Source organism: Cynocephalus volans, chromosome 3 (assembly GCF_027409185.1).
Source record: "Cynocephalus volans isolate mCynVol1 chromosome 3, mCynVol1.pri, whole genome shotgun sequence".
NCBI classification, from domain to species: Eukaryota; Metazoa; Chordata; class Mammalia; order Dermoptera; family Cynocephalidae; genus Cynocephalus; species Cynocephalus volans.
The window spans coordinates 157,991,189-158,003,955 of NC_084462.1; the positions used below are offsets into that span (position 1 = coordinate 157,991,189).

The 12,767-nt window shown below is 39.4% G+C and overlaps 1 protein-coding gene across 2 annotated transcripts in view; it reads right to left on the reverse strand.

Moving 5' to 3' along the window:
• The window catches only part of TMED8 (transmembrane p24 trafficking protein family member 8), a 33,269-nt gene extending 20,695 nt beyond the window's left edge, over window positions 1-12,574 (reverse strand). For both annotated transcript variants that reach the window (XM_063092123.1, XM_063092122.1), the window contains exon 1: window positions 12,457-12,574. In XM_063092123.1, the coding sequence (XP_062948193.1) occupies window positions 12,457-12,574 (118 nt within the window). The remainder of the gene's footprint in view (window positions 1-12,456) is intronic.
• Window positions 12,575-12,767: the final 193 nt, after the last annotated feature.

A 12,767-nucleotide genomic window follows, 5' to 3' on the forward strand; every position in this document is an offset into this window, starting at 1 on the left:
AATCACCATGCCAGGTCAGCATGGCTGGAAGCCATAGCAAGAGTGCAGAGAAAGGAGCTAACAGACACAGAGGTCACATTGACTTAACTCAATACTTACTGAATTTCTAACAAGTACCTGGCCACATGCTAGGTACTGGACATAATACACTAAAACAGAGTTCTGGCCCTCATGACTTCAGTCTAGTAAGGAAGACTATGTGAAGACCATTTATCTCACAAGTGATGAAGCATTTAAGCTAGGGAATTACATGGTCAAATTTTTATTTTTTGGTACAATTCTATGGCAACCATAGGTAAGATGGATTTTACCAGATCAGACAGGAGGCCTCTGCAGAGTCCACATGAGAGATAGAGAGGACCTAACTAGTAATGATAGTTGAGACAGACTAGACACAATTAGAAAATAATTAAGTGATCAAATTTGTTTTCTGTATGCCCACACTAGCTACTAGCAACCCTTATTTTCTTTACTCAGTATTCACAAACCATCTATGACATATTCTAGAACTTTGCTGAGAATCTATATCAAGTTTGATGGTCTACAGATTGTAGACTCCACTTTTCTTCTCCTTGAGGACAATTGGTACATATGTCCATTTCTAGTCCATGACATCTCTTGAAGATGGTACACAATTACATTTGCAGGTTCTTTCAGTGCCCCAGATGTAACAGTCATCTGTCAACTTTCTGGCTTTCAAATATTCAACTCTTCCTTGCAGGGAACTGATCTGTAAAATAGTACACAATGGAAGCCAAAATATAAGATCTTACTCTTCCCAGTACCAGATATCAGAAGACAAACACGTGACCTAAAATATTCCCATCTGGAATTTGAAACAGGAGTGGCACAAAGGAGACAGAATTCACCTAGCAGCAGCCAAAGAGCCCTGACCAAATTGTTCTTGCTGCATAACCACTAGAGTCTACTCCTCTAGCCTTCTAACAATTTGGTGAGCCTCCATTATCCTTCTAATAAATCCTCTTTCTGCTTAAGGCAGCCAGAATTACCTTTTATTGCTGTAACAAGAATTCTGACCAAAATTCCTAGATAGAATTTGCCTGGGCCCAGAAATATGAATATAAAGTACCTAAATATCCTGTCTTCATTCTGATCATCTTTATTATAGCTAAGACAGCAGTCACTCACTACATGCCAATTACTTTCTAAGCATTTTGCAGGCATCATCTTACCAAATACTCACAGAATCTCACTGAATTACATAACAACTGAAGTTGGTGCTATTACTCCCTTTTAGTTTAAGAAGTTGAGGCTCAGAGAAATCAAGTAACTTACCCAAGATAACCAGAAAATAGGAATGGAAGTGATACAAACTCAGGCGGTACAAGTCTAAAGCCAGCACACTTAATGACTACGTTATACAGTGACTCCTTTTTAAATCTTTTTAATTATGAAATATAACATATACAGAAAAGTACACAGAAATGTATAGCTCAATAAGTTATCAAAAATACCTATATAACCACCACTCAGGCTAAGAAACAGAAGCACTCCAAAAGCTCTACACGCGACCCTCCCAATCATTACCTGAATCTTTCCCCCTCAGGGCAACCATTATCCTAACTATGAAAATCATTTCTTTGCTTTGCTTTAGAGTTGGGCCACCTAAATATGCATTCCTAAACAGTACTGCTTAATTCTGCTGTTTTCTGAATGCTGTATGGAAATGACACAGAATGTCTTCTTTTCGGTATGGCTTATTTCACTCAACATTATTTTGAGTTTGAAAGATTCATCCATATTGTAGGTAGGTTTGCTCATTTTCATTGCTGTACACTATTTCATGAATACATCATAATTTATCAATCTATTGATGATATTTGGGTTATATCTAGTTTTTGGCCATTATGAATATTCTTATACATGTCTCTTGGCTACAGTGCATGCATTTATGTTGGATATCAACGCAGAAATGGAATGGTTAAGTCATAGAAATTTGAATGTTAAAGTTTGGTATATACTGCCAAACTATTTTCTAAAGGATTGCACCAAATATATACTCCTTCTAGCATTGTAGGATCATTCTCAATACTCTGTATCTTCTCTGACATTTGGTAATGTTAATTTTTTTTTAATTTGGGCCATTCTGGTGGGTATGTGCTCATTTAGTTCATATTTCACTGATGGCTTATGTTTCTTGGCCATTTAGAAATCTTTTGTAAAGTGCCTGTCCAAATCTCTTGCCTGTTTTTCTACTGCATTGTCTGTCTTTTCATGACTTGTAGGAATTCTGAATACAAACCTTTGTTAATTACATGTGTTATAATTACCCGCTTCCACTCTGTGACTTACCTTTTCACTCTTATAGTGATGTGCTTTGATGAACTTCAAAGTTCCTTAATGGAGTCAAAAGTTATCAACTTTTCCAACAGGCTTTGTGTGTCTCATTTAAGATGTCTTTCACTATACTGAGATCCAGAAAATATTCTCCTGAATTGTAGAGGATGCATAAAGCATATGTACTTCACAGGCCTGGTTTTCCAAAGCCTTGCAGTTTCAAATATTCACCTTACAAAAAACAAGAAATTTTCCCCAGGCTATTGAATCTCTGTTGTAAGATAAAGAGTTGTAGGCTGGCCCGTGGCTCACTCGGTAGAGTGCGGTGCTAATAACACCAAGGCCACGGGTTCGGATCCTATATAGGGATGGCCGGTTTGCTCACTGGCTGAGCATGGTGCTGACAACACCAAGCCAAGGGTTGAGATCCCCTTACTGGTCATCTTTAAAAAAAAAAAAAAAAGAGTTGTAACAAAGCAAGGCTGCTGGTTCAAAGACAGACAAGTTACTGATTGATATGTAAAGATATCAGGAAATTGCTATAAGAAGAGAATGTTTGCTAAGATCAAGCTTTTGTTGGTGGATCACTTAATTGCCTAATAGAATGTCATCTGGCTTGTTTCACTGAAAGTTACCAGCCTATACTGTTAAACTATAACCCCACCTATGTCTCTTCCTGTAACTTCCTGGACTGGAGAATAAATACAGGAAGGGAACCCCAATTCGTGGTTAATTTCCCAAATGGAAGGAATGCCTCTCTCTTCAGGGTTCCAGGAGATTAACCACTTTGGGGCTTCTCACTGCTCAGAAGAGATGGGCTTTGAGTAATTCTTTGCAGCTCTGTCACCCAGGGTAAGAGGGGTGAAAAATCCGTGGGGGGCAAAGCAACACTGAATTATCTTTTAGGAGCTCATTGTATTGCCTTTCACATCTTGATCTATAATCCACCTAGAGTCAATTTTTTGTGTACATGGTGTGTGGATCAAGTTTATTTTCTTTTTTATCTTTTCTGTTAGGATATTCAATTGTAGCAGCAACATTTACCATCTCTCCTCCACTACTCTACAGTAAAATCTTTGTTACAAATCAAACAACTGTATAAATGTGGCTGTTTCTAGGCTTTCAATTCTATTTCTAGAGCCTGTCTAACTATTCCACAAAAGCTTTAAAGTCTTAATATCTGATAGAGTAAATCTTTCCATGTTATTGTTCTTACTCAAGAGTGTCTTTGCTATTTACGACCTTTCATTTCTACATATATTTTAAAACCAACTTGTCAAATTTCACCCCAAAAACCTGCTGGGACTATTATTTGGATTGCATTTTATTTACAAATCAAGTCAGGAAGAACTGACATCTTTACAATATTGAGTCTTCCACTTGATAAATATGGTACATCCTTCATTTAGATATACTTTAATTTCTCTCAATAATATATTTTAATCCTCTGCATAAGGTTTTGCATAGGTATTTGAATTTCATTCCAACGTATTTGAATTTTTTGTTACTCTATGGTAAATAACATTTTTATATATTTTTTAACTTTGTTGCTGGTATATATAAATGCAATGGAATGTTTTATATTGGCTCTGTATCCAGCAATCCTGTCAAAATTACTTATTAATTCCAATAACTTATCTATAGATAACTTTTGGATTTTCCATGTAAACAGTCATCATCTACAAACAACAGGTTGAACAGATTCCTTTATTATCCTTTTATCTTTTATTTTTCTTTTCTGATTCTACTAGCTAAAATATCCAGTAAAATGATGAATAAAAAGTGAGAGTGGGCACCCATATCTTAGTCCCAATCATAAGAGGAAAACCTTCAAATTTCACCATTAAGTTTAATGTTTGTTCCAACTTTTTTTGTAGATATGCTTTACCAAGTTAAGGAAGTTTCCTTTTATTCCCAGTTTGCTAAGATTTTTTAATCATAATAGATGTTAAATATTATCAAACACTTTTTTTCTGCATCTATTAAACTAATCATAATTTTCTCCTCTAATGCATTAAAATGGTGATTTATGATGACTTTTTATTTTTTTATTTTTTTAAACGATGACCAGTAAAGAGATCCAAACCCATGGCCTTGATGTTATCAGCATCACACTCTCCCAAGTGAGCCATGGGCCAGCTCTATGATGACTTTTTAAAAATGTTAAAACAACTTTGCACTACTGGAAAAACTCAACTTGGTCACATATATATTGCTGGATTCAGTCTGCTGACATTTTGTTTATGATTTTTTGCACCTATATTAATGAGTGAGATGAAATTGCTATTTTTCTTTCATCTAGGATCATTTTGATTCTGCCTGAAGGATTTAGTTATTTCTTTAGTGCAAGTCTGCTGGTGATAAATCCTGTTTTTAATTACCCGAAAATGTTTTTATTTCACCTTCACTTTTGAAGAGTATTTTCACTGAAAAAAAAATTCTCTATCGGTAGTTATTTTCTTTCAGTATTGCAAAGATAATCTAGCTTTCACTGCTCTGTGCAGAAGTCAGATATCAGTCTAATTGTCAGATGTCCATTTGAAGGGAGACTGTCATTTTTCTCTGCCTACTTTGAATATTTCTCTTTGCTTTGGTTTTACAGCAGTTTTAACTGGTAACTCCAAAATCTGATACCCCTACGGATCCATTTTTACTGTTTCTTGTTTCTTTTGATTTTTGTTCATGTTATCTCTTCTTCTCATGTGTCCAGTCATTTTTGATACATGCCAGAAATTGTTCTTGCAAATTTGTTTGTAGAAATAATTTGAGGCCTAGAATGATCCTTCAGAGAGGATGTGCCTTTGCTTCTACTGGACACCTGGGAACACTAGAATCCTGGAGTCACCTTAATCCATTTCATGAACGTAGATGATTCTGAGACTGAGCTGCAGTCCCTGCAATGGCTTACTTCTAGGTCATGGCCTTTCATGGTCCTAACCCAGAGGAAATGAGGTTCCCCAGGTTTCTCCCTACTTAATGGGAGAAACATTAATCTCTGTTACTTTAGTCCAGAGAGGCACTTTTCATGCCCTTGCCACTCAGCCTCCTATTCAGGAATTCAGCATATGCCCTCAGGGAACAAAGAAACCCCAAAATAGACTCTAGACCTTGAATCTCTGTGTTTATACCTCTCACATGGATCACAGCCTGGTAATTCTTCATTATTGTGCTCTCGCTCCAGTATCTTCAAGCAGATGTTTATATTTCATCCATTTTTTTCTAATTGTCCCCAGTGAGAGAACTGGTCCCAAGTACCTAGTCTGCCATTAGTGAAAACAGAAACCCATATTGCCTCTTTACACTTTTCAATTTGAAGATACTTTAATGAACAGAATGAAAACAAAATAGAAGTTTAAAAATTCTGCCCATCTCCGTAACGGCCAGCCACCAAAAAAAAGTCTATCTTCTCTCTTTCATTGATTAATAGTATCAGTTTATCTAAGTAGTTGTTCTATCCTCGTTTGGCTTATCCTGTCACTCAGATCATAATGAAGACTTCAGTAAGGTTGAATTTTTAGACAGAAATGAAATTAGCACAAAAATAATGGAAAAGAGCAGTAGATTTAAAGAATAACATAAAATTAATCCCCAAGGAGATTTACAAACTTTATTTCATAAAAAATTCTTCTGAGAGAAAAAGGTCCAGAAAAGGTCAGTTCCTGATGAGCAGAAAAGCAATACAGACATAAAGAAAGGCTCAAATTTAGGATATAAACACAGAGAAGAATCTTGTGGCATGCTCGTGTGTGTGTGTGTATGTGTGTGTATTTTTTTTTCTAGATAGGTAATATACACTTTGTTCAAAATTCAAAAAGTGTAAAAGTATACAGTGAAAACTTCCTCCCATGTCAGCCCCTACCTACAGAAGAAATCAATGTCATTAGGTTATGTGTAGTCTTCCAAAGATATTTTACGCATATAAAAAAAAAGCACGTGTAATTGTTATACACACACATATATATTCTTTTTCACTGTTTTTTACTGGACACGCTACCATGCACTTTATTTTTTCCACTTATAACTCAGAGATCTTTTCATAACTGTACATGAAAAGCTTCCTCATTCTTTTCTACAGCTGATTTAACTGTAGAAATCAGTTAAATTTCTAATTTAATAATGTATTTACCATAATTTATTTACCCAGTTCTGTACTGATAGACATTCATGTTCTTTCTAATCTTTTACCATTACAAACAATGCTATAACAGCCTTGTGTCTACGTCATTAAACGAAGTATAAATAAATCTATAGCATAAATTCCTGGAAGAAATGGGTCAATGGGGGCATACACTGTAATTTTGATGGATATTGACAAATTGTTCTCCATAACTTCTGTACCAACTTACAATCCAATCAGCAATGCATGAAAGTATTTGTTTCTGCACACCCTTACCCACATAGCAGCAAACTACTTGCTACGTGGCTATGAGTTGTTATGAGTTTCATTTCCCTTATTATGAGTTAGGTTGAGTATTTTTCATATGTTAAGAGCCACTTCTCATAGCATTTTAACAGCTTAACATGTTTAGGAAAAAAGTGAATAAGGATATTGCTTTGATTTTTAAGTTTAAAGAAGTTCCTTAAATTATATAATTACTTCTGGTAAAACAACTTGTAATTGAATTCAGAGAGGCAGGAAGTAAAAAAGGGAGAAAGAAAAACATAAGTTTATTTCCAGAAGTATAAAATGTGAGAGATGGAGTCCTGTTTTAGAGAGAAAAAACAATTAAGAACACAGCCTTTTAGGTTTCTTAAATTTACTTAGTAAAATTTAAACCACTACAAAGTAGCAGTAGCCGATTTTTCTAAAGTATAGCTTTTAGTGTATCAGCCAAATATAAGCCAATTCTGCAAGTATTCCTACAAACACCAAAGAAACCAGGACAGGTTTTGCAAATTTAGATGGTATGTGGGAAAATGTTTTTTATTCTAATATGCATGTATTTATTTTAAGATGTATTAAAAAAAATTGATACATCAAACTAGAAATACCATGCATATTATTTAGAATGAAACAAAAATTTAAACATCAACTTAAAGAAAAAATAGTAACCAAACAATATTCCCTAATGTGCCAAAATCAGTGCCATAGTTACTGAATGGTCAAAATCTTGGCAACAATGAACAGAAAAGAAAAAAATGGAAGCTCAAGAATAATTCAATTTATAATTGGTGGCCACTAAAGCAAAAGTGGGGGAAAAGGAAAAACTTTTTAAAAATAATTTATTTTATATTTGACAAATTTTTTTTTTTTTTTTTTTTTTTTTAAAGATGACTGGTAAGGGGATCTTAACCCTTGACTTGGTGTTGTGAGCACCACGCTCAGCCAGTGAGCGAACCGACCATCCGTATATGGGATCCGAACCTGTGGCCTTGGTGTTCTCAGCACCGCACTCTCCCGAGTGAGCCACGGGCCGGCCCTATATTTGACAAATTTTAACACATGAGTTTTCCTTCTATATTACCAGAGTATGGTTTCAGACATTTTGATCATGCTACAGATTCGAACTTACTGTGTACTTTGTACTTTCCCTACAAAGAAAATCAAAAAGCAGGTTTTTTCCCAAGGTATTTGAATATCAGGTTAGGGTTCTTTAGAACAAGTCCCATAGGACTTACCCTTCACTAAACAGGCTGCAAAGAGATAATTAGCCTGGCCTTTTAGATTCCAGTGCAGAGGAACCAAAAGCAAGCTATGTGGTTACAGAGTCAAGAGACTTACACGAAAACAAATTTTTCTGAGTTTATGTTCCAATCAAATCCAGTGACCATGCAAACTACTTTCTCCTCAGCCCTATATAAGTATGACATGCGTGATCATTCATGTTACACACCTTGAGTTGTACTGTGTGAACTGAATTAAGATATAACTAATGAATTATGTTAACACTGTAAAAACACAACACTGTAAGAAAAACCAATCAAATAGCCACAGGCAGACTAATTTTTAACGTTTTGACATAAAACCACAATAAAAAACTAAAAAACTTAAGGGCTCTTTGTTATAGCCTTCTCACTCATATAAAACATCCAGTATGGTAGCCATCAAATTTTAAATTTTAATGTTAGTTGAAATAGCCACAGACACAGAACATTTCCATCACTGCATAAAGACTTATTGCGTTGCTCTAAGTCCTTCATTGGAATCATAAACAAGTTTACCTGACCTGTTTCCAGTCCTCAATGTCTATATGCATTGATAGCTCTTAGGGTCGTATACACCAAACTAAGCTCCACTGCTGACTTCAGGGTCATAAGAGACTTTGCCCTTTATTTTCCCCAAAGCTCTCTAAACTTAAAGAAAAAAGAAAAAAAATTACCTGCCCATAAGTGATGCAACATGCATGCCTCAGAGAGTCTCATGATACAAGGAATGCTCTCTCTTGAGAACTGAAGAACCCAGGTGCACCAAATGAAAAACTATTAAAAACTATTACAGTTCATAAAGCAATAAGAACACCATGACCACTGGAGAGCTCAGTTTGTAAGAACATAAGCCCTTTCTTCCTTTTCACCAAAACCTTAGCTAACAAACATGAAGGCCCTCAAAAGATATTCTCTGCAAAGAACACTTTTTTTTTTTTTAAGATGACCGGTAAGGGGATCTTAACCCTTGACTTGGTGTTGTCAGCACCACGCTCACACAGTGAGCTAACCGGCCATCCCATATGGGATCCGAACCCGTGGCCTTGGTGTTATCAGCACCACACTCTCCCGAGTGAGCCACGGACCGGCCCCTAAGAACACTTTTTAAAACAAGTTATAGTTATTCTGGATAATGACAAATTCCTGCTTTGAAGGAATAAGGTACATGGAAAAACCAAAACCCTTAATTCAATAACAACTGAATATCCAACGTCATTTCTTGCTGCTGTTTCCTATCAAAGGGTGACAGAAATCTCTTTTAATTTCATTCTTTCTTAGCTCTCTATGGCTTACTCATTGGAAGATTTTCTAGAAGATTCATAGGCAGAAGGATCCAATCAAACTCCTAATTTAAAGCAGGTTTTTGGGTTTACTCCTAAGCCTATAAAACACTGGCCCAAGCCAAATGCAGCATTTCCACACTGCTTTAGAAACCCAGCTTAACTCTAACCCAGGGTTTCTCACGAGCAGCACTACTGATACTGGGCCAAATAATTCTCTGTTGTGGGAACTGTCCAATGCATTGCAGATGTTTAGCAACATCCCTGGCCTAACCAAAAATGTTTCCAGAGATTGCCAGATGTCCCCTGTGGGTACAAAATCGCTCCTGGTTGAGAACCACTGCTCTAAGCCAGGGAACACTCTTGGTTATCTCAGCCCTGACTCCTCGCAGTCATTTGATGCTCCTCCAAACATCTGCGCTGAGGCTTCCTCTCATCATCCAACTCAGCAAATATTTATAGAACCTCAGACACAACATCAAGAGCTCTAGGAGATAACTGGGCAAGGCAGAGTCTGTTCCTACCTTTAAGCAGGTTTCTTGGGGGAAAAGTACATTAAAAACTGTAATAAAAGACACCCAGTTATATAACGTTTTGAATTATTGATTTTTTTTTCCTGTGGAACTCTCATCTCACCAAACCAAAAACACTTGGACGACAAAGGCTATAACCTATCTTCAGCTACCAATACTTGATTAATGGCCAATAAAAACATAATTGTAGGGCCGAGCCCGTGGCGCACTCGGCAGAGTGCGGCACTGGGAGCGCGGCGACGCTCATGCCGCGATTCGGATCCTATATAGGAATGACCGGTGCACTCACCGGCTGAGTGCCGGTCACGAAAACGACAAAAGAAAAAACATAATTGTAAACTTCGCCATAACAAGGTGACAATTTCTTATAGGCAGTAAACTCTCCAGCCCTAACTTGGACAAGTTAAATTTTCTCAGCTGTAGTTTGTTCTTCTGTAAAATGGGAAGAAAATTATTATTGACAGGATTAAACTGGATAATACAAGTAAATCTTTTTCCACATTCTGGCACAGAGTAAGCACTCAATACATGTAAACTATCATTACTATTATTTTATTAGCAACAAATCCTACCTCAAGAGGAAGAGCTTGCTCTAGTCTGCAATAACAAACTCCTATATGACATAAAAAGAAATTAACTATTACTCTGCTTTCTGAGAGCAAGAGAAGGGAAAGTAATCATAATCATTTCTACCAACATCCTGGAAGGAAGAAATTAATGCAGGAACCAATTAGAAGTGAGGAAAAACAAAAAACAAAACCACACTCAGAGACAAACCCACTATCTTCCAGTAGATCCCCAGAGCACTCTTAAGACCTTTCTATTTAAAATACACGGGTTAGGGCCGGCCCCTGGCTCACTTGGGAGAGTGTGGTGCTGGTAACACTAAGACCACAGGTTCGGATCCCTACATAGGGTTGGCCAGTTAGCTCATTTGGGAGAGCGTGGTGCTGATGACAAGTCAAGGGTTAAGATCCCTTTACCGGTCATCTTTTTAAAAAAATTAAAAAATCAAAAAATAAGATACACGGGTATGCAAAATAAAAAAAATAAGATACCGGCCAGCTGCAAAAAAAAACAAAGCAAAACAAACAAACAAAAAAAAATGTGGGTTTTTTGGAAGTAAAAACATGCTTAATTTATAAATTTTGGCACAGGCAGTACACAGGTCTTATACACCTTTCCAAGTGTTTGCTTAGTCTTTCAGAAATTAGAATTTCTATTGCTATAATGTCAAACACATGCCAACAATTTTGAATTCAATACAAAGCATATAAGAGTTTATAAGAAAAAAAGTTTATAAGGCAAAAATTGTTAGATGTTTTAAAGTAAGAGAACATAAAGTCATGGAAAAGAGCTGGGTGGTTCACAGGTGTGTGTGTTTGAGTGAAGCAGCATTTTGAAATGGGAGTTATTTGGGATAGAAGTAGAAGAGGGAAAAAGCCACCATGTTGGAACAGATACATCCAGGAACACCTCCTCTGGCAGCACAGGGAGTGTAGTTGAGCAAAAAGAGACCTTAATCTCAGAATGGATAACACGAGTATAAGGTGTACTGTGGGCTACACACGAGTACCCTAGAGTGGCTCATGTAATCCTCCCAACAATCCTATGAGGCAGGTACTAGTACCCACACTTTACAGATCAGGAAAATGAGACACAGGGAAGTTAAGTGACTTGCCCAAGTTCACTTAACTAGTAAACAAAGGATTCAGACTCCAACGCAGCCACCCTGGCTCCACAGCACTGCTTCAACCACTGTACTTTACAGTGTCTATTTTAATTTCAGAGCTGGAAAATTAGCTTATATTTGCTACTTAATGAGACTAGATCGCTTCCCTCTACCCTTTTGTATTTCTAAGCAGCATCTTTTAGTTGCATCGTGTGTGGTGATCCTACGGAGGCTGAGAGACAAAAGTGTGATAGACAGACTGGTCTTTGGACACTGAGATAATCCACAGGGAGGAACATGTGTGGGTAAAAATGGAGACACCGTCCTGAACAAGAAGAGGGGGCGGAGGGGAGAGGATGAGAGTCTTGGAGAACCAGGAAGATCACCCAAATTCCGATTTCCTACCTTTGCCTTGGCTACCACGTTCATTCGAAAGGCCCCAGAGCCCACCTATTCCAACGCTGCTTTCCACCTCTCGCAGTCTAAGAGACGCAGAGGACGGCAGCGAGTCGAGGGCGCCCGTGTGCAGGGAGGCTGGGGAGAAGTGGCGCTCTGGACAGAGGAGGGAGAGGCTGCCGAGCCGGATGGGGCAAAGAGGCGCGTGGGGAGGTTGGGGCAGGGGGCAGAGTTGAGGGGGCAGAACCAGGGGGCAGCAGGCCAGGGGGTTCGGGAGGACAGCCTCGGTGTGACTGGGATCCGGACCGTGGCCACAGCTGAAGAGGCGCAAGGACAGCGCAACCCTGTCACTACCACCCGGGCTGATCTGAGAAAGGAAACCGGGCAGGAACCACGGCATTTCGAAACAGGGGTAGAAAATAACCACGAGCGCAGCCCAGGGCCGGGGCGATGGCAGCGGTGGGGGAAGGGGTCGCTCCCCAGGAGGAGCGGGACCCCGCGCGCGAAGGGGCTGCGGAGGTGGGTCCGCTCTGCCGAGAAGCCCGGGGCAGAGCGCGGCGGAGGCTCGCGCCGAGGTGCGGGGCCCTGCGGCCGAGAGGCGCCCACCCGCCAGCTCCCCGGCCTTGCGTACCTGCGGCGGCCGCCTGGCTGCCCTCCACTCCCGGGCCGTCCCCGACGCCGCTCGCAGACCCCGGGCAGGCTGCAAGGCTCCAGGAGCCCGGCCCCTCAGCCGCCTGCGGGTCCGACATCTGCAGCCGGCGCCCGGAGCGTCTCCGCCGCCAGCCGCGAGCGTCTCCGGAAACAGCCGAAGGCCGAGCGAGCGTGGCCGCGGCGCGCCGAGAGGAGCCGAGCGGGGCCCGCCGCGGGCCGGAAGAAGCGGCGCGGTGGCCCCGGGGCGGCCGCAGGGGGCTCCAGCCCGCAGAGGCTGGCGACGCGGGCGCG